At 39.5% G+C, this 22,250-nt stretch overlaps 1 protein-coding gene across 1 annotated transcript in view; it reads right to left on the minus strand.

Annotated features, from left to right (window-relative positions):
• The window catches only part of LOC109912741 (chitin synthase chs-2-like), a 48,343-nt gene that overhangs the window by 11,254 nt on the left and 14,839 nt on the right, over window positions 1-22,250 (minus strand). The window contains exons 6-12 of the mRNA XM_048600976.1: window positions 20,409-20,510; window positions 19,359-19,500; window positions 16,700-16,900; window positions 13,855-14,139; window positions 11,539-11,718; window positions 5,074-5,425; window positions 848-891 (exon numbers count right to left, since the gene is read on the minus strand). Coding sequence (XP_048456933.1) covers window positions 848-891; window positions 5,074-5,425; window positions 11,539-11,718; window positions 13,855-14,139; window positions 16,700-16,900; window positions 19,359-19,500; window positions 20,409-20,510 — 1,306 coding nt within the window. The remainder of the gene's footprint in view (window positions 1-847; window positions 892-5,073; window positions 5,426-11,538; window positions 11,719-13,854; window positions 14,140-16,699; window positions 16,901-19,358; window positions 19,501-20,408; window positions 20,511-22,250) is intronic.

A 22,250-nucleotide genomic window follows, 5' to 3' on the forward strand; every position in this document is an offset into this window, starting at 1 on the left:
TCTCAGATTCTCCAGCATCTGCAGTTCCTACTATCTCTGAAAGACCAATAATCTTAGTTTGTTTTTGAGAGATCTTAAATGTGTATTTGCTGAAGTTTTGTGTTTTATGCTAAAATGTACAGATGGACCCTCTTGATCCCAGTCACAAACTATCATCTGTCCTCCTGGAAAAATGAGGGAGCCCAGAACAAAGGATATAATTTTATAAATAGAGCTAAGCCATTCAAGATGTCACAAAATGAGTTTTCAAATGAAAATAGCAGAAATCTCTCACTCACTTGTTCTCTCTCTCAAGAAAGATTTGAAGTTAGATCAATTGAAAATGTCAAAACTAAGTTTGATAGATGCTGGTTGGATAAGGTTTTTGAACTCCAATCCAGCCTGACTCTACTGCAGCATTGAGGGGGTGCCACATGTTCTAGGGTTGCATTGTTCAGATGGGTTTTAGAATATCAAACCATGGTAGCTAAATCAAGCTAAGATATGGATCAGCTATCAGCTAATTGAATGGTTGAGAGGCTTGAGGGAGCTGAATGGCCAACTGCTGTTCCAATATGGCTTACAGGTATGCAATGTGAACACTGGGTAAACTTGAATTCTGTATGACCTACTGCCACTAAATGTCTTGACTGAAAGATCAAAAGGATACTTGGCCACAGTAATAAAAAGGCTGTGCCACAGCTGCAACAGTAAAGCACCATGATTCAGTGTTTACAAGAAGCAGCAGAAAATTGGAAGCAAATAGTTCCGGCCTAAAGAAAATCCTGCAATACTAATATTGGATATGATTGTATTGGACATATATTTCTGGACAAGATTGCCAATTAATTATCATCTTAATACTCACTGTCTTCAATTCGTGGTTCCATTATTTCTTCTTCTTCAATTGTACTGAAGGAAAGAAAAGCTTTTTTTAATTGATCAAGTTCAAATATAGAATATTAAACAATATAATGAGCCTGGAAATATAAAGTATATGTGGCTTTATCTTACATTTTTGGTCAAGAACAAGTTAGGTTGAGTTTGGTGGAGTAATTTTCACCTCAAGGCCGACTTGCAGTATCCTATCAAACTCGTTTCTTTAATTGGCATATCAGCCTTTATGGTGAATATCATGTCTGATTTCCGTCCCATCTTATATGTGCCACTCCCAGTGCAACTGACTACTCACAGGAGTTCCTGGACTTGACTAGAATTCCTGACACAGACACCATATTTAAAAGCCCATGTACTCCTGGACAAGCACTGGTAGACAGGGCAAAAATGTATGCCGTGCTTTGATGGGGTGATAGAGGTAGGACTTCATCATCCCTCAGGACCAGCAGTGGAGGCCATGACACCAGACCATGCCAACCTGCTCCTGCCACCCAGGTTAAAGCAGTCTCAGCTGTCTGGAGGAACATCAGGTAAATGCCTTCATCTACTCCGCCAGCATAAGTGCCACAATCTTCTTTCTGAAACCTCACACTCGCTCTGCTACTGTGTCCACCTCCCACTAAGGCTCACGCTCCACCACTCACCTTTGCCAGCAACATCTTCCCTCACACACTGTGACCCACCCAAACCCTTAACATTACTAACCCTGCATATCCTCTGCTTTGCCTACTCATTCGCTCGGAGCACCTCCCCACTTACACCAAAAATAACAGTTGTACCACCAATTTTAATCTCCCTTAATACATGCATCTGTCTTATTCCAGAAGGAAAGGAGGCCCCAAAAGGGCAGAAAGCATCAAGCTGGTTGGTGGTCTGTTCAATATAATCAGCTTCTTATTTCTTATGCGGAGACCATCCTGGCTCTGATCACCCAAGTGACTGATTGTGTCTCAGCCCCTAGACAGGTATCGGATGCTGCCCTTGGCTACAGTTTCTGCAGCTCCTGAGCAAAGGCTACATCCCTTGGCTTGAGGCCTACTGACAACTGTGATTAGCTTTCTTGTGCGTGCGCCAAATATCAAGACAACACAGAAGCAGAATGAATCTAGCACCTCTGGATTAGGGCCAAATTGCAAAAAAGGCAAGATAAGGCAATGCAAAGCAAGGATGCTGGCAGCATTTAGGTGGGCTCAAAGTGAGTGAGTGCTATGACAGTAAGCAAAATGAACCGATTAAAAACCAGTCTGGTTTCCATATGGATGACTAGTTTGTTTGGTGAGTTTGGTAGGTTCGCAAGCTGTGATGATCTGGACTGTTAATGAGGCATTTAAAAAGCAATAGACTATCAACTGGGAACTCGCCAATTCCATGCAGCTTGAGAAAAGCAAACAAGATGCAATGAGATGATTTTGACATTGAGATGGGGTTTGCCAAACGTCGTTATGATCCACCACGCATCTCACCATGGCCCATCTCTTTCAGTGCCTAGGAAGATTCTGCCCAGACAGAAAAAGCCACAAGTTAAGTAAATCAATCTTTAGAATCAAATGTGATGCTCTGATTAAAAAGATCAAAGGACAGGATCTCTCCAGGGACAAAATATTCCAGGGATACACCCAGAACTCTCAAGAACACAGCACAAAATAGAATGGTAAAATATGGACAGTCCCTGATTTTGATGCTGTACAAGGGATGGGTTTTGAATAGGTTAAAATCAAGCCCTGCATTCCTAAATGTGGTGAAAAGACTGATGTTGGCAATGAGAAGGAGTTTCAAGTTTCATTTGTATAGAGGCACTTATTAGTACACCTGAACTGAATATTAATTGGAACAATGTCAGAAAGAATTTGCCTTTGTGAATCCTGAAAGTTTATGTTTGTCATCTTAGTTCATGGGAAAAAGCTAAACCTTTCCATGCTTACAATTAGAATAAGTAGTCAGAATTTCACTGTAGAAAAAAAACTCTCTCTTGTTCACCTTTTATAGAATCATAGAACCCTACAGTGTGGAAACAAGCCATTCGGTCCAACAAGTCCTCTTCAGATGGGCAATGTGCATCCCACCCAGACTCATTCCCCTACCCCTGTATTTCCCATGTCTAACTCACCTAACCTAAACATCCCTGGGCACTACGGGCAATTTAGCATGGCCAATCCACCCAACCTGCACACCTTTGGACTGTGGGAGGAAACCGGAGCACCCAGAGGAAACCCACACAGACACAGGGAGAACGCGCAAACTCCACACAGACAGTTGCCCGAGTCTGGAATTGAACCCGGGTCACTGGTGCTGTGAGGCAGCAGTGCTAACCACTGAGCCACAAAGATATCACATTTTAAGCCAGTATTTCTTTTACAAAAAAACGCAACACTGATTGGTTCTACCTCTTGCCCACTACTGCTCAGTCAGCTACCAAGACAAAAGTACAACCTGCTTTGTCTGTAACATTTAGGTAGGGATGGAGGTTAGATAGACCTAAGGTTTAGGGTAAAAGTTCGACACAACGTCGTGGGCTGAAGGGCCTGTATTGTGCTGTACTGTTCTATGTTCTATGTTCTATTCCGATTTTATAGGGAAGTCTGGAACCTGATCTTAAAATGGCTTCCCCTATCCTCTTTCCCAAGGAACATGGAGACACATTACTTTGTATTTAGGTAGAAATACTAATCAATTCTCTCTGCAAACTGCCTTTAATCTCAGAAGTAAAGGAATAGTTTATACCACAACTGTTTATAATCTGATGCACAATAACTCAAGGACTTTGGTTAACTTAGGTCAATTCACCATGGATTTAGAAACTATTACTTTTGTCTGCAAGCGTAAATACTTTGCACCTATCTTCTCAATAAAATAATTTGTCCCTTTGATCTCTAACAACTAAACCACTCAGATTATTAAAAGCAAAATACTATGAATGCTGGAAATCTGAAATGAAAACAAAAAATTAAGAGAAACTCGGCAGGTCTGGCAGCATCTGTGGAAAAGGAGCAGATTTAGTGTTTCAACTCAAAATATTAACTGTTTGTCTCACTCAGATCTATTTTTAGGCAGACTCAAGCATAGATCACACAATCTGCTTCATTAGTTCTACATTTAAAGCTATAATCCCAAACTATTATAAGCTAATAAACCAAAAGAAATAGTCAAAAATACTTCAATAATTTTATGGACCCCATGATTCTAATAGTATAAAATTAATAACTATGATCAAAATTATCATAACTTTATTTCTAATTTTGTAAAATAACTCATATCAAATATGTCTGATTGAATATGTTCCTTCTGAAAATCTTTTAACTGCAGCAGTCTAGTCTATATAGATTTTGTTGTTTAGTGACGAGCATCCACCTTCCAACAATTTGTCATTTTCACCCACATTACACAGCTCCAGTGAGACAGATTGTGGGAAAGAATTCCCCCTCGTTAAAACACAAGTTCTTGCTACGTGCTTCAAAGTGATGCAGATGATGTACATATGAAACAACAGCTGTTGGTGAAAAAAACAATCTTAATCCTTTGCAACTGCAATGAAACATATTATTATTCTGAATTTCAGCTGAAAACATTTCAAGTACTGCAATCGGTGAGTTTCACTGATATTTATGAGTAAGGAATGTTTGGAGACAGACTGCTGTGTGAACAGTCATGGATGGCTGTAAAATGACATGGAATGAGACATTTCCAGCTGGGACTTCCTTGCACATCCTTCCGGATTATCTTGCTTCCTTTGTGCAAAAACATCCCTGAAGTAATCCCACAGAAGAATCAGAACATCAGCCTTACTCTATGAAAACCAAACAAAAGCAGCAGAAATTATGCCCCCAAAAGGAGAGATTCTAGCTTCATGTTGTAACTTCCAGCATCTGGGTAGCACCTAACAATTCAAGCCCAGCTAAAGCTGAAGCTCCAACCAGCCAGAGAACCATAGGTGAGCAAGAATTTGATACAGAGCCCTGTTATAAAGTCTGAGTTCTCTTAAGTTCTCTCTCAGAACCTAATATCATCCATCCTTGTAAACTTAAGGCACAATATGAGAGGCCAATTTAATCCAAAGAAAATAAATCAATCAACAATCAATAACTAAACCCTTAGTTCAAAACAAGGAAATTACAAACCAACACATAGAACAGGTAGATGATAATGTTAATCTGCACTTCTACACGTCGAATATTGTAAATTACTTGAAAAGAAGCTTACCTGTCTGCATGGTGAACTAATTCCTTTTTATCCTCTTTGATTAAAAATTCAATATCCCAACAGATACATTTGCATTTCTTTTCGTATTGCAGAATCTGCTTAGTGTTAATTTTGTCCCGTTTTTTCGGAGTGACTGTTTCACGTGTGCCCCATGAAACATTATTCATATTTACCATGGAATATATTGGTAACAACAAGTATCCGCTGGGGATACAAATGATGTACAACAATCCATAAAAAACAAGGGGGAATTCTTGGGGGTGTAACATTGCTGTTGAGAGGTAAAGGATCATCATCGAGATGAAGAACAAGCCTGTCGGAGTAATAAAGGTGTTTTCTTTCACCAGTTCACCTGAAAAGGATATAATATGATATTAGCATCAATGCAAAAAACTCAGAGTCTTGTAACATTCTACTAGGAGGGCTGGTCAGGTCCCATCTTGGGATATAATAACCACAGAGCAGAATCATAACAAGTTGATAAAAATTTGGAAGAGTCTATGTCAGAACCACCTACAAGCAGCAAGTAAGTGTAAAAGGGAATGACTTTATTGTCATGTGACAGCACTTGTTTAGTTCAGGAATCACTACTGTGGCCCTGTTTCATTCATTTTATACCTGAATTTGCCAGAGTCCAACAATCAATGTGGGTTCCCTCTTTGCGTGTTTAATGTTCTACAGCTGTTTCAGGCAGGCATGCCACTTGTTCATTTACAGGTCAGCTTAAAACAGGTGTGAAAAGTGAATTAAGTGCAGCAGCTGCTGAAGGAGCAGTTCCCAGAGCTAGAGCAAGTGCACCAGGGGAGGGAGCAGCGGGTGAGGGGAGAGGGGGGCAGGGGGAGGGGTAGTGAAATGAGGAAGGGGTAGAGTCAAGGGGGGAACAGGAGAATGGAGTATGGGGTAGGGGAAAAAGAATGGGATTGTGATAAAGAGTGGAGGTGGAAGTTGTGAGGAGAAAGGTGAAAGCAGTGAGGTAGAGGGGGAAGAGGCATGGGGAAGGGGTATAGAGACCAAGGGAAGGGATAGATCAAGAGGGGAAGGGGAGAGTGGGGCATGTTGAGTGAACAGGGGAAGGGATTGAGTGAACGAGGGAGGGGTAAAGTGAACGGGCATGGGATAAAGTAGATGGGCATTGGGGATGAGGAGAGTGAACTGGGAGAGGGAATGGAGGGCAATAGGAAGAGGGGATGGAGGGAGGCGGTAGAGTGAACTGGAGGAGGTATAAGGATTTGAGGGGACATGAAGAAAACTTTTTCATCAAGGGTGATGGGCATCCAGAATTCGCTGCGCAATTGATGGACAAAACAGAAATCCTCAGCTCATCCTGGCTCTGCATGTGAAACAGTGTCATCTGCAAGATTCCAGTCAATTTCCGTGTTGTAACTTTTCTGAAGTCTTCGCCCCTCTCCTAACACACTCACAATTTTCTAAGTTACACATACATTTGCAATCATGAAATGGGCTGATGTGAGTTTAGTGTTTTTCCCCAAGTTTTTATCTTTGTCACTCACTGGTGCCCTTGCTGCAATGACACCTGTACAGTCTCTTTCCTAAATATAGTGAATACTTTGTTCTTCTTAATTGAAAGCTCCCTTGACATTTAGGGTAATAATTTTAACAGTCACACCCATTGGTTTGGTAATTAAATATTTATATGGTTACACCCTCAAATAAAGGCATAGGAAGACTGTAGAACATAAGTAATTGTCAACACACTTAAAAAATGGTATTAGCACAAAAAAAAAATCTACTCCAGACAGTTTGAATATTTGGAGGATGTATAGAGGTATAGAGTCATACAGCACAGAAACAGACTTTTTGGTCCAACCAACCCATGGCCAACCATACTCCCAAACTAAATTAGTCCAACCTGCTTTTGCTTGGCCCATAAGCCTCTAAATATTTCTTTTTCATGTACTTACTTAAATGTCTTTTAAACATAGTAATTGTACCGAGATCCACTGCTTCCTTTGGAAGTTCATTCCACACACAAACCATTCTCTATGTAAAAAAATTGTCCCTCATGTCTTTTTAAAATCTTTCTCCTCACCTTAAAGATATACCCCCTAGTCTTGAAATCCCCTCTATAGGGAAAAGACACTGCCATTCACTTTATCTATACCCCTCATTGTTTTATGAACCTCTGTAAGGTCATCTCTCAACCTCCTACGCTCCATTGAATGAGGTGCCAGCTTATCCAACCTCTCCTTATAACTGAAATCCTCCAATCCCAGCAACATTCTAGTAAATCTCTTCTGAACCTTCTCCAGCCTAATAATATGATTACTATTAGAAGGAGACCAGGACTGGACACAGTACTCCAGAAGAGACCTCACCAATATCCTGCACAACCTCAACATAAGATCCCAACTCCTACACTCAAAGGTCTGATCAATGAAGGTAAACATGCTCAACACTTCTTAACCACTCTATCTATATGTGATACAAACTTCAAAGAATTATGTATCTGAACCCCTAGATCTCTAGGTCCTACAACACTGCCCAAGGCCCTTGTTTTAATTGTAAAAGTATTGTCTTTGTTTGTTTTACTAAAATGCAATACCTCACATTTATCCAAATTAAAAATTGATTATATTTAAAGGTAAATTAAGGGCTCTTTTGGAGCAGTGACAGTCTCCTGCCTTTAAGAACCACTTGCTCCAGGTCTGTGTACTAATGTCTCTAAACAGGTTGTATACAAAACATATACCAACAAATATTGTTAGATCTCAAAAGATAACAACATGATGAGCTCTCTCCAAAGGTGTAACCTGAGTCTCAAACCCAAATCGTCCCTTTAACTCACTCTTGTCCCATCGATTTTACCGATTTGAGTCAGAAGGAGGAATGTGGATCTTAAAAAAGTAGGAAACTGACAAAATAACTCTTCTCACTTTCAGTATGATGCAAATACTCTACCAGCAATGTTACTTTGTTTGTTCAGCATATCAGAAAAGAATCCATTTTGAAACCCAATTGCCATAGAAATGTGGTCCCTGATCTTCCATGCAGGGGCAATGACCAGGTCTTCTGAACCCAGCTAACTGGATAAGGATAGGACCATAAGGTATAAGAGCAGAATTAGGCCATTCAGCCCATGGAATCTGCTGTGCCATTCAATCATGTCTGATATCTTTCTCAACCACATACTCCTGCCTCTTCCTCATAATCTTTGATATCATTATTAATCTAGCACCTATCTAGTGCTGCCTTAAATACACTCAATTACTTGACCTCCACAGCCTTCTGTGGCAATGAATTCCACAGATTCACCACCCTCTGGCTGAATCTGAGACTGTGCCCTTCAGCCCCAGTCTCTTCTACTAGGGGAAACCTCTTCTCCACTTCCACTCTATCCAAGCCTCTCAGTAGTCTGTAAGTTTCAATCAGATACCCCCTCATCCTTCTAAACTCCATCGAGTACAGACCCACAGTCCTCAGCCACTCCTCAATGACAAGCCCTTCATCCCAGGATCATTCTTGTAAACCTCCTCTGGACTCCCTCCAATGCCAGCATATTCTTCCCTAGATAGAGAGCTCAAAACTGCTCACAATATTCCAAATGTGTTCTGACCAGAGCCTTGTACAACTTTAGCATCTCTGCTCTTGTATTCTAGCCCTCTTGCAATGGTTGCTAACATGGCATATACGTTCCTAACTGTCAACTAAACTTGCATTTTAACCTTAACAGAATGCTTAACTAGGACTTCTACGTCCTTTTGCGCTTCAGATTTCTAAACCTCTTCCCTGTTTAGAAAAAGTCCACACTTCTATTCTTCCTACCAAAGTACATAACCTTACATTTTCCCACATTATATTCTGTTTGCCATTTCTTTATCCAATCTCCTAGCCTATCTAAGAAGGTCTGCAGCCTCCTCACTGCCTCAACACTACTTGTCCCTCAACGTACCTTTGTATCATCTGTAAACTTAGCAACAATGCCCTCAGTTCCCTCATCCAGATCTTTAATGTATAAGATGAATAGCTGTGGACCCAACACTGGCCCCTGCGGAACTTCATTACTCACCAGTTGCAATCCTGAAAAAGACCACATTATTTTGACTCTCTGCCTCTGCCAGTTAGCCCATCCTCAATCCATGCCAGTACTCTGCCCCTAACACCACGGGCTCTTATCTCATTTAGCATCCACCTGTGCAGCACCTTGTAAAAGGCCTTCTGGAAACCCAAATATATCACATCCACTCGCTCTCCTTTGTCTAACCTACTCATTAACTTCTCAAAAAATTCTAACAGCTTTGTCAAGCATGACCTCTCATTGACTAAGCTGCGCTAACTCAGCCCTATATTTCCAAGTATTCCATAATCTCATCTTGGCCTAGTTGTCTGGTGTCCTTGGCAGTTTAAGCAGTTAAACAGGATAGGTCTGGAAGGTCAGGTCATGTCAGGAGGGTGGTTAAGTTTGAGACATAGTGAGGGATTTGGGGATTAATCAGGGAGCGTATACTCAGGTCAGGTTGGGTTGGTGGGGGGTAGTCTCATTGCGAGAACTTACTCTGTTGGTTAAGGTGAATTTTGAAACAAGTTGTGCATTTGACCAGGAGTTAGACTACGTTTTAATCAGAGTTAAATTTTCTGGGTAGCTATCCAGATAAGCATATTAGAACAGTCCAAAATCTTTAGAATAGAATAGAATCCCTACAGTGTGGAAACAGGCTCTCCGGCGCAACAAGTCTACACTGACCCTCAGAGAATCCCACCCAGACCCATTCCCCAAACCCACATAATCTACACATCCCTGAACACTATGGGTAATTTAGGATGGCCAATCCACCTAGCCTGCACATCTTTGGACTGTGGGAGGAAACCGGAGCACCCGGAGGAAACCCACGCAGACACAGGCAGAATGTGCAAACTCCACACAGACAGTTGCCCGAGGTGGCAGTGAACCCAGGCCCTGGCGCTGTGAGGCCGCAGTGCTAACCACTGAGCCACCGTGCTGCCCCTTTGTCTCCAGTTCAGAGTCAGAGATTATTATGATATTATGGAGCAAAGGAAATGTCAATTCAAAATTGAAATGCCTAGACAATTCTGACAAAGTGCAATATAATAAACTTCTACAGTGTCCATTACATAACTCAGCTCAATACCCGCCCTGCAGCAGTCCAGGGATCAGAAGATTTGACCCATGATATTAAAAGGAACACAGATATCAGAGTTTCTGATTCAATATCAGCATCCATGTTTGGAATATATGTGAACATTATCCTCTTCCCTGCATTCAAATAACAGCTAAAAAACAAAGTGTAATGCTGGGAAACAAAAGAACTTTAATCCTTTTGGCCCTTATCCATGGCTAAAGAACTACATTCAAATTTCTTTATGGTTATTCTAGCCATTGCACCTGACCCTGCCTGGGAAGTACAAAAGAATGTTAATTAGATATATATGAACATAAGAGACTTCTGTAAGGTAAAACAGAGATGGTACCAGCCCGCCACATTTAAACACTAAGATTGCTTCTTTTGTGGCTCTATTCGTCTTAAAGTGATAGGCATGAACTGATAAAAAAAATTATGTAAAATTTGAGAAATCTGGAATTAAGTTTCACCTGTCTCAAAAGTGCAGCTGTAATATAATTCCTAGAATGGCACAAACGCCAGATTTTCAGCAGCGATAACTCCATTGCTGGAACCTCTCCTGCAACATCCATTTTAATGCTGCTGCTTCATATTATACAATACAGTTGACCATTTTAATTTTGTTGAATAATGGTACTGTATCTGTATAAGTGTCTGTGTTCTAAACATAAATATCTATACATATATCAATTAACATCAGTTGTTACATAATGTGGCAATAATTTATTAAGCATAATGATCAAACTCTATCATTTTAACTCCTTAGGTGAAATTCAAAGTGTAGATTTCCTGAGAATCAAGTTTCAAAGGCAAAAGCTAATTGGACTAAACCTTTCATTAAGAGTTTCTACTATAAACTTGAAAGTAGGAATGTTTAATAAATGAAATAGATGGAAATACAGAAAAAGTAAGGCTTTTATAGGTTGTTGATTTATGATGGTCCAAAAACTACTTAATTACTCAAAAGAGAAAAAAGGATATTTGGAGCACTATTAATCAATCACAAGAATTTGAAACCAAGACAACTGAATGCAGTTAAGATGCAAGATGTTATGATTTGACCCATGATCTAACTGAATGTTGGAATATAATCAAGGACTCAATGACCTCTCATTGTTCCTTTGTTCTTCAATACTATGCATTGAATTTTTACATTACTTCATTTTCTAATCTGACAACTGAAAAATGCTTTGACTGTCACCCCATATCTGTAAACTGGTAATTCATATTGACATGCATTAATTATTACACAAGGAAATCAATGTTACAATGTTTTAAGATGATTCATTTCAAAGTTTTGCACCAATAAAATTAGTTCCTGTAAATATAATTTTATTTCTCAAAATGTAGGTCATGAAACACTTACCAATAATGGACATTACTGTGGCAATCATTAGAAAAGCATAAAAGATGCTCATCACAGCAGCAATTATAATCTGGGTATCTGATTTGACTTTGTAACAGATCAGTATGTAGATGGCGGGAGGCATGACTCCAAGGGCCAGAGCAACATTTCCATTCCAGTTAAACACAAAGGTAAATGCTCCTGTAAAATATTGTATAAGAAAAGATTACCTATATTAAATTATGAAGAACTTTGTACTATTCAGATTGGATACAACAAAGAAACAAAATTTCCTATAAGCTTTCTGTCACTAACCTTATATAATTAAATGTAATTATTATTTAAGATAACATATTTGGAGACATTTATGTTTTTCATCACGAAGGATGACTGTCATATTTTGGTTTGAGTGGTTCACTGTCACCAGTTTTCCTTTCTCCATGCGGAGTCCAGTGGTAGAGGTCAGACCACTGGTGAAAATAAACAAAGAGGCACTTGTCTGACATAACAAGGTAGTTTATTGTATGATAGCAATAGGTACCTTATACATTCACTTGCTATGCCTAACTCATTAGGACTATCAGGAACTGTGCAACAATAATCTTTTCAACATGTACTTGTTAGACCACAGTCAGGCATATGTTCAAAGTTACTCCTGCTGAGTCACCATAGTTTCAAAATAAACAGCTATTTCACTACACATCCAAAGAAATTGAGATAGCAAAATGGGAGGAATTCTAAAATCTTTTCTGCCTATATATTCGATGACCAACCTTGACTTCTCCACTGCTTGGTGTCCATTTTCTCTTCTTTGCAAATGTATTTGGATTATTTTCTATGTTATAGCTGCTGTACAGTGAAACTTCTTCCGGTTGTTGTAAACTGGTTTACATCACTTTGGCAATGCGAATCAGCTGTTGCCTTCAGAAGGTCACATCATAATATGCGGAAAGCGTGGTATCATGATACATGACATGGCATGAGTGGAATTATTGACTAAGTATTTGGTGGACACTGACTGCATGAAAAGGTTTCTGCAAAAGTATTTTGTTTGTTGGATGAAAATGAAAGGCTGTGATGAGGATAGATATAAATGACACTATTTTGTGTTTCAGTTTGAAGTGTGTCAACACAACACACAGTATATTAGGCAATTTCTATAATAAGTGCCAATATGGTGCCAGTGTATGTAGGTCATATGTCCTCATAGATCATATCAAATAATATATCCTGCTGATTGTTTCCAATAGGTAAAGTATGGACAGTCCTCACTCAGGTCACGCTTGCAAAACTAAAACCATAGATCCAACATTAGATGTGATTCTGCAAAAGGGCAGCATTTACTTAACAATCCAGAGTGTGCTAAGAATTACATTGGCAATCAATTCAAGATTATCGACCAGGTTCACAATGGGACTCACATTAGCTGCTAGAAGCTACACCTGTTCAGGTGCAAGGCCCTCTTCTCTCAAGTAAAACAACATGTCACTTCAACTAAATAAACGCTTGAGGGACAACACTTCCTTGGGTCATTTTCTATGGCAGCACCTCAACCAACCAGAGTCCATTTAGCAACCAGTCAGCTTTTTCTCATGCAATATAAATTGTTGTTCCTTCAGAAATTTAGTATTCTCCTCAATCTGTTCTCATGAGTACAATTTGAAAAGCTTCAAAAGCACATTTCTTTTTCATAGCAATATTCAATTTCTGTTAAACTGAAAACATTCAGCAATCCTGCATTACCAGTTGAGAACCTCTTTTGTTAGGGATAGAGGGCTGAGGAATCAGCACGACAGGTTTGTCGACAATCTGCTTTCCCAACAAATGATATCTCTAGTTGCAAAATGAATTGTTGAATTCACCTTCAGTTGTATGGAGGAGACTGTAACAAGGTTTGCCAAATAGTTTTCCAAAATAAAACTAATGTTTTGTGTGATTCTGAATGCTAGACAATTTGAAGGCGTACATCTTACTGTGAGATTGTACAGTAATATGAGAAACTGTCATGATGTAATTTCAGTAGCTGAACGCGATGGCCTGATGGGCATCTAAAACAGCTTATAATTGTTTTGGTAGATCCTGACAGAATACACCAGGGGATAACTGTGTGTTTGCACAACCTTCATGTTGATGCAACCATCTGTACTCTAGTCATGAGGCAAAAAAAAAGTCTGTGCCATTTCATCAGTATGCAACAAAATGCAATCACTAATGCATCTGTGGCACTGATACTATTTTACGATAATGTTGCAGAAATGAAATAAGATCTATGATTACAGTGTGTTATCCCAAGTTAAGGCAAAAAAATTTTGCAATAAGATGGAAAAGCATAGTCACCTGCTATCATCAAAACCACAGTGGCAGGACCCAGAATTGATGCTGCTGTTCCAATAATCTGATACAGAATGTAGAGTTTTGAAATTGAGAGGTTTCTCTTGGATGTTTGTGCTCCACTGTTTAAAAGATCGATTGTATTTGCCAAAGTTGAAGGCACCCAACGGCGTCGTTGATTGTAGAATTCTTTGAACTCCTGTGGAGCATTTGTATAGGCATCTGAAGCTGCATTATATTCTACACGCCACCCCTGTTGTAGTAATAATGTACACAGCCAACGGTCTTCTCCTGTTGGAGTTGATAAGTGTACGTTACTGTTAAAGGTGCCTTCTAGCCCATTACACTGAGATTAATCATTTGAAATACCCAAAAATGTGAAAATCTGTCATGCAAGGATTATGCCTGTCTTAAGGGCGATTCATGCACATAATGATTAGTGTATGTGTAAACTAATTGTACAAATTAACAGTGATCGTAGGACTGAATTTCACATTCAATTTGAAGGACAGGACTTTGACGCTGAAACTACTGACTTAAACTTAAATAAAGGCAATTACATGACAACAAAGTTGGCTGAGATGGACTGAAAAGTAGGCTAAAAGGGAAGCTGGTGTAGACATTTAATGAGATATTTTGTAACTCAACAAAATAGAATCTATTGAGAAAGAAAGATGCCATCAGAAGGATGCATTATTCATAGTTCATCAACAATGTTGAAGATGGTGTCACCATTGGAAGAAATGAAGTGCGATGTTGCAAAGATAGCAGTAATCAAGAGGATTGGAAAACTTTAGAAACCTATAAACAATGATTACAAAAAGGGACAAATTGGAATATGAAAGAAAGCTACCAAGAAATATAAAAGCAGACAGTAAAAGTTTCAACAAGTAAATAAACAAAAAGCAAGTGGCTGAAGAAACATTGACTCCTTAGTGGATGAGACTGGGAGATTAGCAATGGGAAGCAAAAAATATCAGAGACTTTGAACAGGTTATTTTGCATTTGGCTTCACAGTAGAATAATATAAAATCATGATGCAAAAGAAAAGGAAGAGCTTATAACAAAACTAATGGAGAAAGTAACAAGTCCTCTGACGTGATGGACTGTATTGTAGGGTCTTAAAGGCTGCAGAACTACTGGATGTGTTAATTATATTTTTCCAAAAATACCTAGATACTGAGATTTTCCAGCAAATTGTAAACCACCATTCAAAATAGGAAGGTGACACAAGGCAGAAAACTACTGCATAAACTCGTTCATCTCACATCTGTCATAGAATCACTATTGTGTGGAAACAGGCCATTCGAACCATCGAATTCACACCAACCCTCCAAACAGCATCCCACCCGCACCTCCTATCCTATAACTCTGCACTTCCCATAGCTAATCCTCCTTAGCTTCATATCCCTGGACATTATGGGCAATTTAGCATGGCCAATCAACCTAACCTGCACACCTTTAGGCTCTGGTAAGAAACCAGACCACCCAGAGGAAACCATGCAGACATGGGGAGAATGTGCAAACTCCATACAGACAGTTACCTGACACTGGAATTGAACCTGGGTCCCTGGCACTGTGAAGCAGCAGTGCTAACCACTGGAAACATTCTAAAATCTATTCATAAGGAAGAAATAGCAGAACATTTGGAACATCAAATTATAATCAGCCCAATTTAACATGCATAATATAAAGGAAATCATGAGTGACAAATTTATTAGCGATCTTTGTGGATGTACCATTCAGGCTAGACAAAGCAGAACCAGTAGCTGTAGTGTATTTGGACTCCCAAAGAGCTTTGACAAGATGTCTCAAAGAGGTAATTGTGCAAGAACTCATGGCTTTGGGTGTAGTATATTAACATGGATAAAGGGTTGGTTAACAGGTTCAGGTTGGCAAATCATAACTAGTGAAATGCTGTTGGAATCAGTTCTGAAAACTCAACTGTTTACAATCGATATCAGACTGTATTGTTGATGAATTTGCTGATGATACAAAGATAGATAGGAAAGCAAGTTGTGAGGCAGATACAAAGAGTCTGTAAAGGGATATAGATAGATCAAGTGTGTTAACCAAAAAAAATTGCATATGGAGTATAATGTTGGAAAATGTGCTGTAGTCTACATTGGCAGAAAGAAAAGAAAAGCAGAGTATTATCCAAACAAAGAGAGGATGCAAAATGCTGTAGTACAGAGGGATCGGGGTGTTTTGTCCAGTAATCACAAAAAGTTGGCTTGTGTGTCCATCAAGTAATTAGGAAGGCAAAAGAAAAGGTGACTTATATTGCAAGGGGAATGGAATATAAAAGGAAAGTCTTGCTACAATTTCACAGGGCAATGGTAAGACCACAGCAGAGCATTCTACAAGACTTTGATCTCCATACTGAAGGAGGAATATTCTTGTACTTGGAGCAGTTCAGAGAAGGTTCTCTTGGCTGCGCACTATTCTAAGGGGTTAATCTTATGAGGAAAGGTTGAGCAGCTTGAGCCTATACTCATTAAAGTTTAAAAGAAGGAGTGGAGATCATATTGAAACATCTATGATTCTGAAGAATCTGAAAAGGGTAGATGCTGAAACAATATTTTCTCCAATGTGGAATCTGGAACTAGGGTGCACTATTTAAAAATAAGGCCTCTCCCATTTAAGGTGAACAGGAGATGAGTTCTCTTTCAGAGATTGTTTGCTTTTGGAATTGCCTTCCACAGAAAGCAGTGGAAACTAGATCATTTAATATATTCAAACTTTAGTCTGTCAGACGTTTGATCAACAAAGATTTCAAGTAAATCCAGCATTATGTAGAAACTCTATCACCTGTAGAAGCAGGCACCAGTAACATGCATTAGGAGTTTACCTTGATCATATTGGATAAAATGTTGTCCTTCTGTCGCTTTGGTGGTGTATTTTTTCACAACATTATCATCCATTAGGGCTGCTGCCCTGTACAAACTGAAGCATCCTGGACTGCACAGTACGCAGCCTAGCACATGTTCAGCTGTCTTCTGTAGCCAGTGACCAACAGCATATTCAAACTTCTGGTACCAGACCATAGGACCTTTGAGAGGAAGCGGGGGAGGAAATGTACATTTTACTGTTATGCACAGATTTGTTGAGTTTCAAAATTAGATGATTTAACATGGGAAAATATGGAGTAAGGAAAGGATATTTCGTTGATCAAACTCTGCTTCTTCTGTTGACCACTTAAAATCAAGGGTAATTCTGGCCTGAAATCTACCAATTCACGACAGGATGCTTCAAACTTGGAGCAGATGACTTTAAGAGAGAAGGCTTACATCTTTCTGTATATTCCTAAGTAGGAGAGACAGTGATAACAGCCATTCACCAATTGGAGGCACTTGTTAAAGTGAAACCATGAACCCCAATGAGTTTCCGAGGGGGTTTTGTCAATGCCTGCTCTATAGCCCCTTGAAGGGCTCTCCAATGGCAACCAACCACTGTTCCATTGATGCCAATTAGAGGGGTTACCTTTCCAATCACTGGCCTCTGCATGTTCTAGTTCTGGCACATTAAAATAAATTCTACCTGCCCTTCAAGCGTGCCTAAACATGGAGGCTTCCTCTTCTCCCTTCTATCGTCTTAATGGTGCTCACTTTTATCTGTAGCCATATTGAGGCTGCCAACTCTCTGATTGGACTAGCAACTCCGAGTGGTTGCCATCCTCAGTTGGATGGCATCCTAATGGTGGTCTCTTAATTTGTCACTGCCAGTAAAACGTCACCTAGGAAACCACCTGTGCACCAGTCACAACCTGACATGCACTCAAGATAACATTGTGGTCAATGTTTTTTAAGTGTCTGCCTCAAAGTTGAATTTTCGTAAGTTTGAGAGCTTCAGCGAGGTAGATGGTTTCTTGAAGCTTTTGTGAAACACGTCAGTTCAGTCAACCCTTGAACCTTGGGAGAAGCCCAATATGGAGTCAGAAACCTTTGACAAATACATTTAAAATGTGTTGTTAATTTCAAATGTCATAGGCCTCTTTCTGACACTTACACCCTTTCCTCTATAAAGAGACTTCATGGAAAAAGGGAGAGACAGACAAAGGATTTCTCAATCTGATGTGAAATGCAAGTTTATTTCCATGTAAATACTTTGTTTTCCAAGACATTAATTTTCCTTCATGTTTGTAAAGATTTGAGGACAGTGGCCTAAAGAATCCTTGCTTCATGATCTTTGGGGCTTCCATGTGCTTAAAATGTTACAAGGTATTGCCAACTTCAACTGCTGTAATATAATTCTCTACAATAAATATTTTTTTAATCTACTGACTTATCATCAAGGTCTTAAACAATGAGTGACTATTGAATGGCCAGCATTGTATAAGTAGTTAAAGTCTATAGAATATTTTCTCCAGTGAGTAAGATACTTATGTATTCAACTGTGTTCAGAATCAGATGTCACATAGAATCCATCCGTTGATTTACACCTAGGTTTAAAGTCCAGACATCTGTTAAGCCTTTGAAAAATTGAACAGTTTTCTGGCTTCACTGATTGAAATTCTATGTTAGACGCCTGTTCAGATAACTTTAAAAGCTGTGTTTTATTTCTCTGAGGGTTTTGGGTATAGAACTGTGCAATGGAAACGTATTTTGAATGGTTGGTTGAGTTACAAATCCAACTCTTGGATTTAGTCCAGCAAGGGTTAATTGAAAAGATTTCAAGGGGCCTATGAACATTGTTTGATTGACAGTTTTATGAACATTTAATAACAATGATGTCTTCTTAGAATTTCTCTGTTACTTCCTTATTTTGATAGCTTCATGATCACTTGAGTGCTTTTTCATATGGAGTTTGAAAGGCAATATATTTCATTGATAGTTTTATAAGCTCCAAAGAAGAACACTTTTTCTAAATGAGGTTGAGTGGATGACTGCTTATTTTGATAGCTTTGTGAGCATTACAAAGATGTCCTAATATTATTATTAGGCTCTGAGTTTTATGCATCGTGAGTGGCTGTGATTTACTTAGAACAAAATAACATTGAGAGAAAGTAGGTATTAGCAGTTTTAGCAGGCTGGAAGTGGATAAATTTCCAGGTCCAGAAGAGGTGCAGAGAAGGCTAAGAGGATCTGGTTGAGGTATACAAAGTGCTGAGGGGCACAGACAGGGTAACAAGGAGAAGTATTTCTGCTTGGTACAGGAGTCAATAACTGGGATCACAGTTTTAAGGTAAGGAGTAGGTGGTTTAGAGGGGATTTGAGGTAAAATCTTTTCTTTGAGGGTTGTAGCTATCTGGAACTCACTGCCTAAAAGGATGATAGAGGCAGAACCCTCAAGACATTTAAGAACTATTTAGATGAGCACTTGAAATGACGTAGCATACAAGGCCATGAGCTAAGTGCTGGCAAATAGATTAGAGTAGATAGATGCTCGATGACTGGTACAGACAAAATGCTCCAATGGGCCTATTTCTATGTGCTATAATCTTCATACACGACAAACATGTAAAGTGGCATAAATAAGGTTGATAGAGAAGGATAAATATAATTTCATACCAGTTCCAGTTGGATGTATTCTACCACATGCAGCCCCAACATGTGAATATCTTCTCAGCCTGTCAACTAACAAGATCAAAGCTGAGGGTTGGAAATCAGTGTCCCCGTCCAAAGCCAAAATATAAGTGTTTTCCTTCTCTGTCTTTTAAACATAATTAATACAAAAATGAACATAAGATCTATGATGCTTTTCAATAGAAGAATTCAAAATTATTGTGTACGATGGAAGCATACAAGAGCTTAGTCTTTTTACATAACATTTATATTTACTATTTTATAAATAAAATATCGGACTGGGTTAAGTTTGTTAGGCAGGGGATATGGGAAGTAGAATTTCAGACAGGATGGACAAAATTGCTTTTCCATATGAGAAGGATCCTATCCCAGAAGCCAACTTGAATGAGGCATGACTTCCACTTGGGTGGAGAGCCTTCTCAGGTAGGATAAAGCATATCACTGCTACTGGAAATATTCCAGTGGTTGGTTGAGAGAGATGGTGTGTCAAAGGTGGATTGGTTTGAGGGTATTCTATTCCTACCCTCAGCTGAGTGACGCAACCAATGTGAAAATTAAACCTTTGGGGCAAGGAGGGTTTTGATTGCTAATCGCAGGAAGTGGCACGAGTGTGGATGGATTCAATACCCAACTCAGGGAATTTGGCTGGGCATAAGTTGGTCCAAAGGAAAAAAGTATGCTTGGGAGCAAGGGTAAATATTCCACTTGTGGTACTTCTCCCTTAAAATGTAATCGCCTATGCTTTGAAATGACAGGGTTCCTGAGGTCTGGGGAGCCTGTCTGGCCAATGTTTAACAGTTGCCAGCTTCATTACCAACACCTTCTGGAAACAGACAGGCAACCTGTTCCTTGTCCTGTCACTGTCCAACCCGATACGGCAGAGCATTTGGAGTCGAGACTGAGGTTTTTGCAGTTAAAATACCTCACTTGACTCAAGCCTACTGTTCAGATTTAAAAGTCATCCCTAACACAATCTATAAACTGCTATCACAGATCTATATTTTGAGGCATTAGAAAGGAAGTCCTATTATTTACCTTTAAGGCATTTGTAGTAGACATTTCATCTTCAAATTTGCCTGATAAGATCATGTACTTTTTAATTAATTTCCATCCCAGCAGATAATACATGTACATGATCTGAAAAGAAATATGTAATATGTAAATAAACAATGCTAGCAAATACAGGGCAGGCTAAATCATGCATTATCACCCATCATTGCTGTAGCTTTGCTATTTGACTCTTTTAAAGTGACAAAATTGAATCACGTGTCTTTGATACATCACTCACTTCATAAATATGTCGAGTTCCTCTGTTGCTTTCGAGATCATTTTGTTTTTCCATCTAAATTAATGTTGGAGAATCTCAATTATCTCATTAGGTTTCAGATTTAGACCTCCTTTGGTGTCTGAGACCGCAACAGGAATTTCAAAACAGCATCACTATACATGAACATTGACAGCAAAAGGCAACTTTAATCTCAAGCGCCTTTAAGGGAATTAGTAAATAACTAAGGTTTTTCTACAACCAAGGTGGCTCAGTGGTTAGCACTATTACTTCACAGCGCCAGGGACTTGGGTTTAATTCTAACCTTAGGTGACTGTGTGTGTGGAACGTACAATATAGAACAGTACAGCACAGGAACAGGCCTTTTGGCTGACATTTTTTTTTTATTCATTCGCAGGATGAGGGAATTGTTGGCTAGGCCAGCATTTACTGCCCGTCCCTAATTGCCCAGAGGTTAAGGGTCATCACAGCTGTGAGTCTGGAGTCTCGTGTAGGCCAGACCAGGTAAGGATAGCAGTTTCCTTCCCTAAGAGACATTAGTGAACCAGATGGGTTTTTCTGACAATCAACAATGGATTCCTGGTCATTGTCAGATTCTTTGTGCTGAACATGATGCCAAATTAAACTAATCCCCTCTGCCTGCCCTTGGTCTATATCCCTCTAATCTTTGCATGTTCACGTGCTTATCAAAAGTCCCTTAAACATCTCTATTGTGTCTGTCTCGACCACTACCCCTGGCAGCGCGTTCCAGACTCCTACCACACTCTGTAAAAAAAAAAAACCTTGCCCCTCACATCTCCTTTGAACTTTTCCCCCTCTCATCTTAAATGCATTTCCCCTTGGATTAGATATTTCACCTCTGGGGCAAAGATTCTGACCGTCAACCCTATCTATGCAACTCATAATTTTACAGACTTCCTTCAAGTCTCCCTTCAGCTTTTACCACTCCAGAGAAAACAACCCAAGTTTTTCTAGCCTTTCCTTATTGCTCATACCCTCTAATCCGGGCAGCATCCAGGTAAACTTCCTCTGCACTCTCTCTAAAACCTCTACATCTTTCCTGTAATGTGGTGACCAGAACTGAATGCAATATTTTAAGTATGGCCTAACCAAAGTCTTATGAAGCTACAAAATGACATCCTGACTGTTGTACTCAATGCTCCGATGAATATAGGCAAGCGTGCCATATGCCTTCTTTACCACTCCATCGACTTGTGTGACCACTTTCAGGGTGCTATGGGCTTGAACCAGAACTTCCCGCTGTACATCAACAGTGTTCAGGATCCCGCCATTAACTGCTTACTTTTCCTTAACGTTTGATCTCCCAAATTGCAGTACCTCACATTTACCCGGATTAAATTCTATCTGTCATTTCTCTGCCCATGATTTAACTACCTGCTATACAATCCACAACTCTACCGATCTTTCTGTCAACTGCAAACTTACTAACTCACCCATCTAAGTTTTCATCCAAGTCATATAATAAATATATCTCACAAGCAGAGGTCCCAGTACAGATCCCTGCAGGGCACCACTAGACACAGACCTCCAACCAGAAAAACACCCTTCCACCACTACCCTCTGCTTTCTAT

The sequence above is a fragment of the Rhincodon typus genome, chromosome 9 (genome assembly GCF_021869965.1).
Source record: "Rhincodon typus isolate 14 chromosome 9, sRhiTyp1.1, whole genome shotgun sequence".
In the NCBI taxonomy this organism is placed as follows: Eukaryota; Metazoa; Chordata; class Chondrichthyes; order Orectolobiformes; family Rhincodontidae; genus Rhincodon; species Rhincodon typus.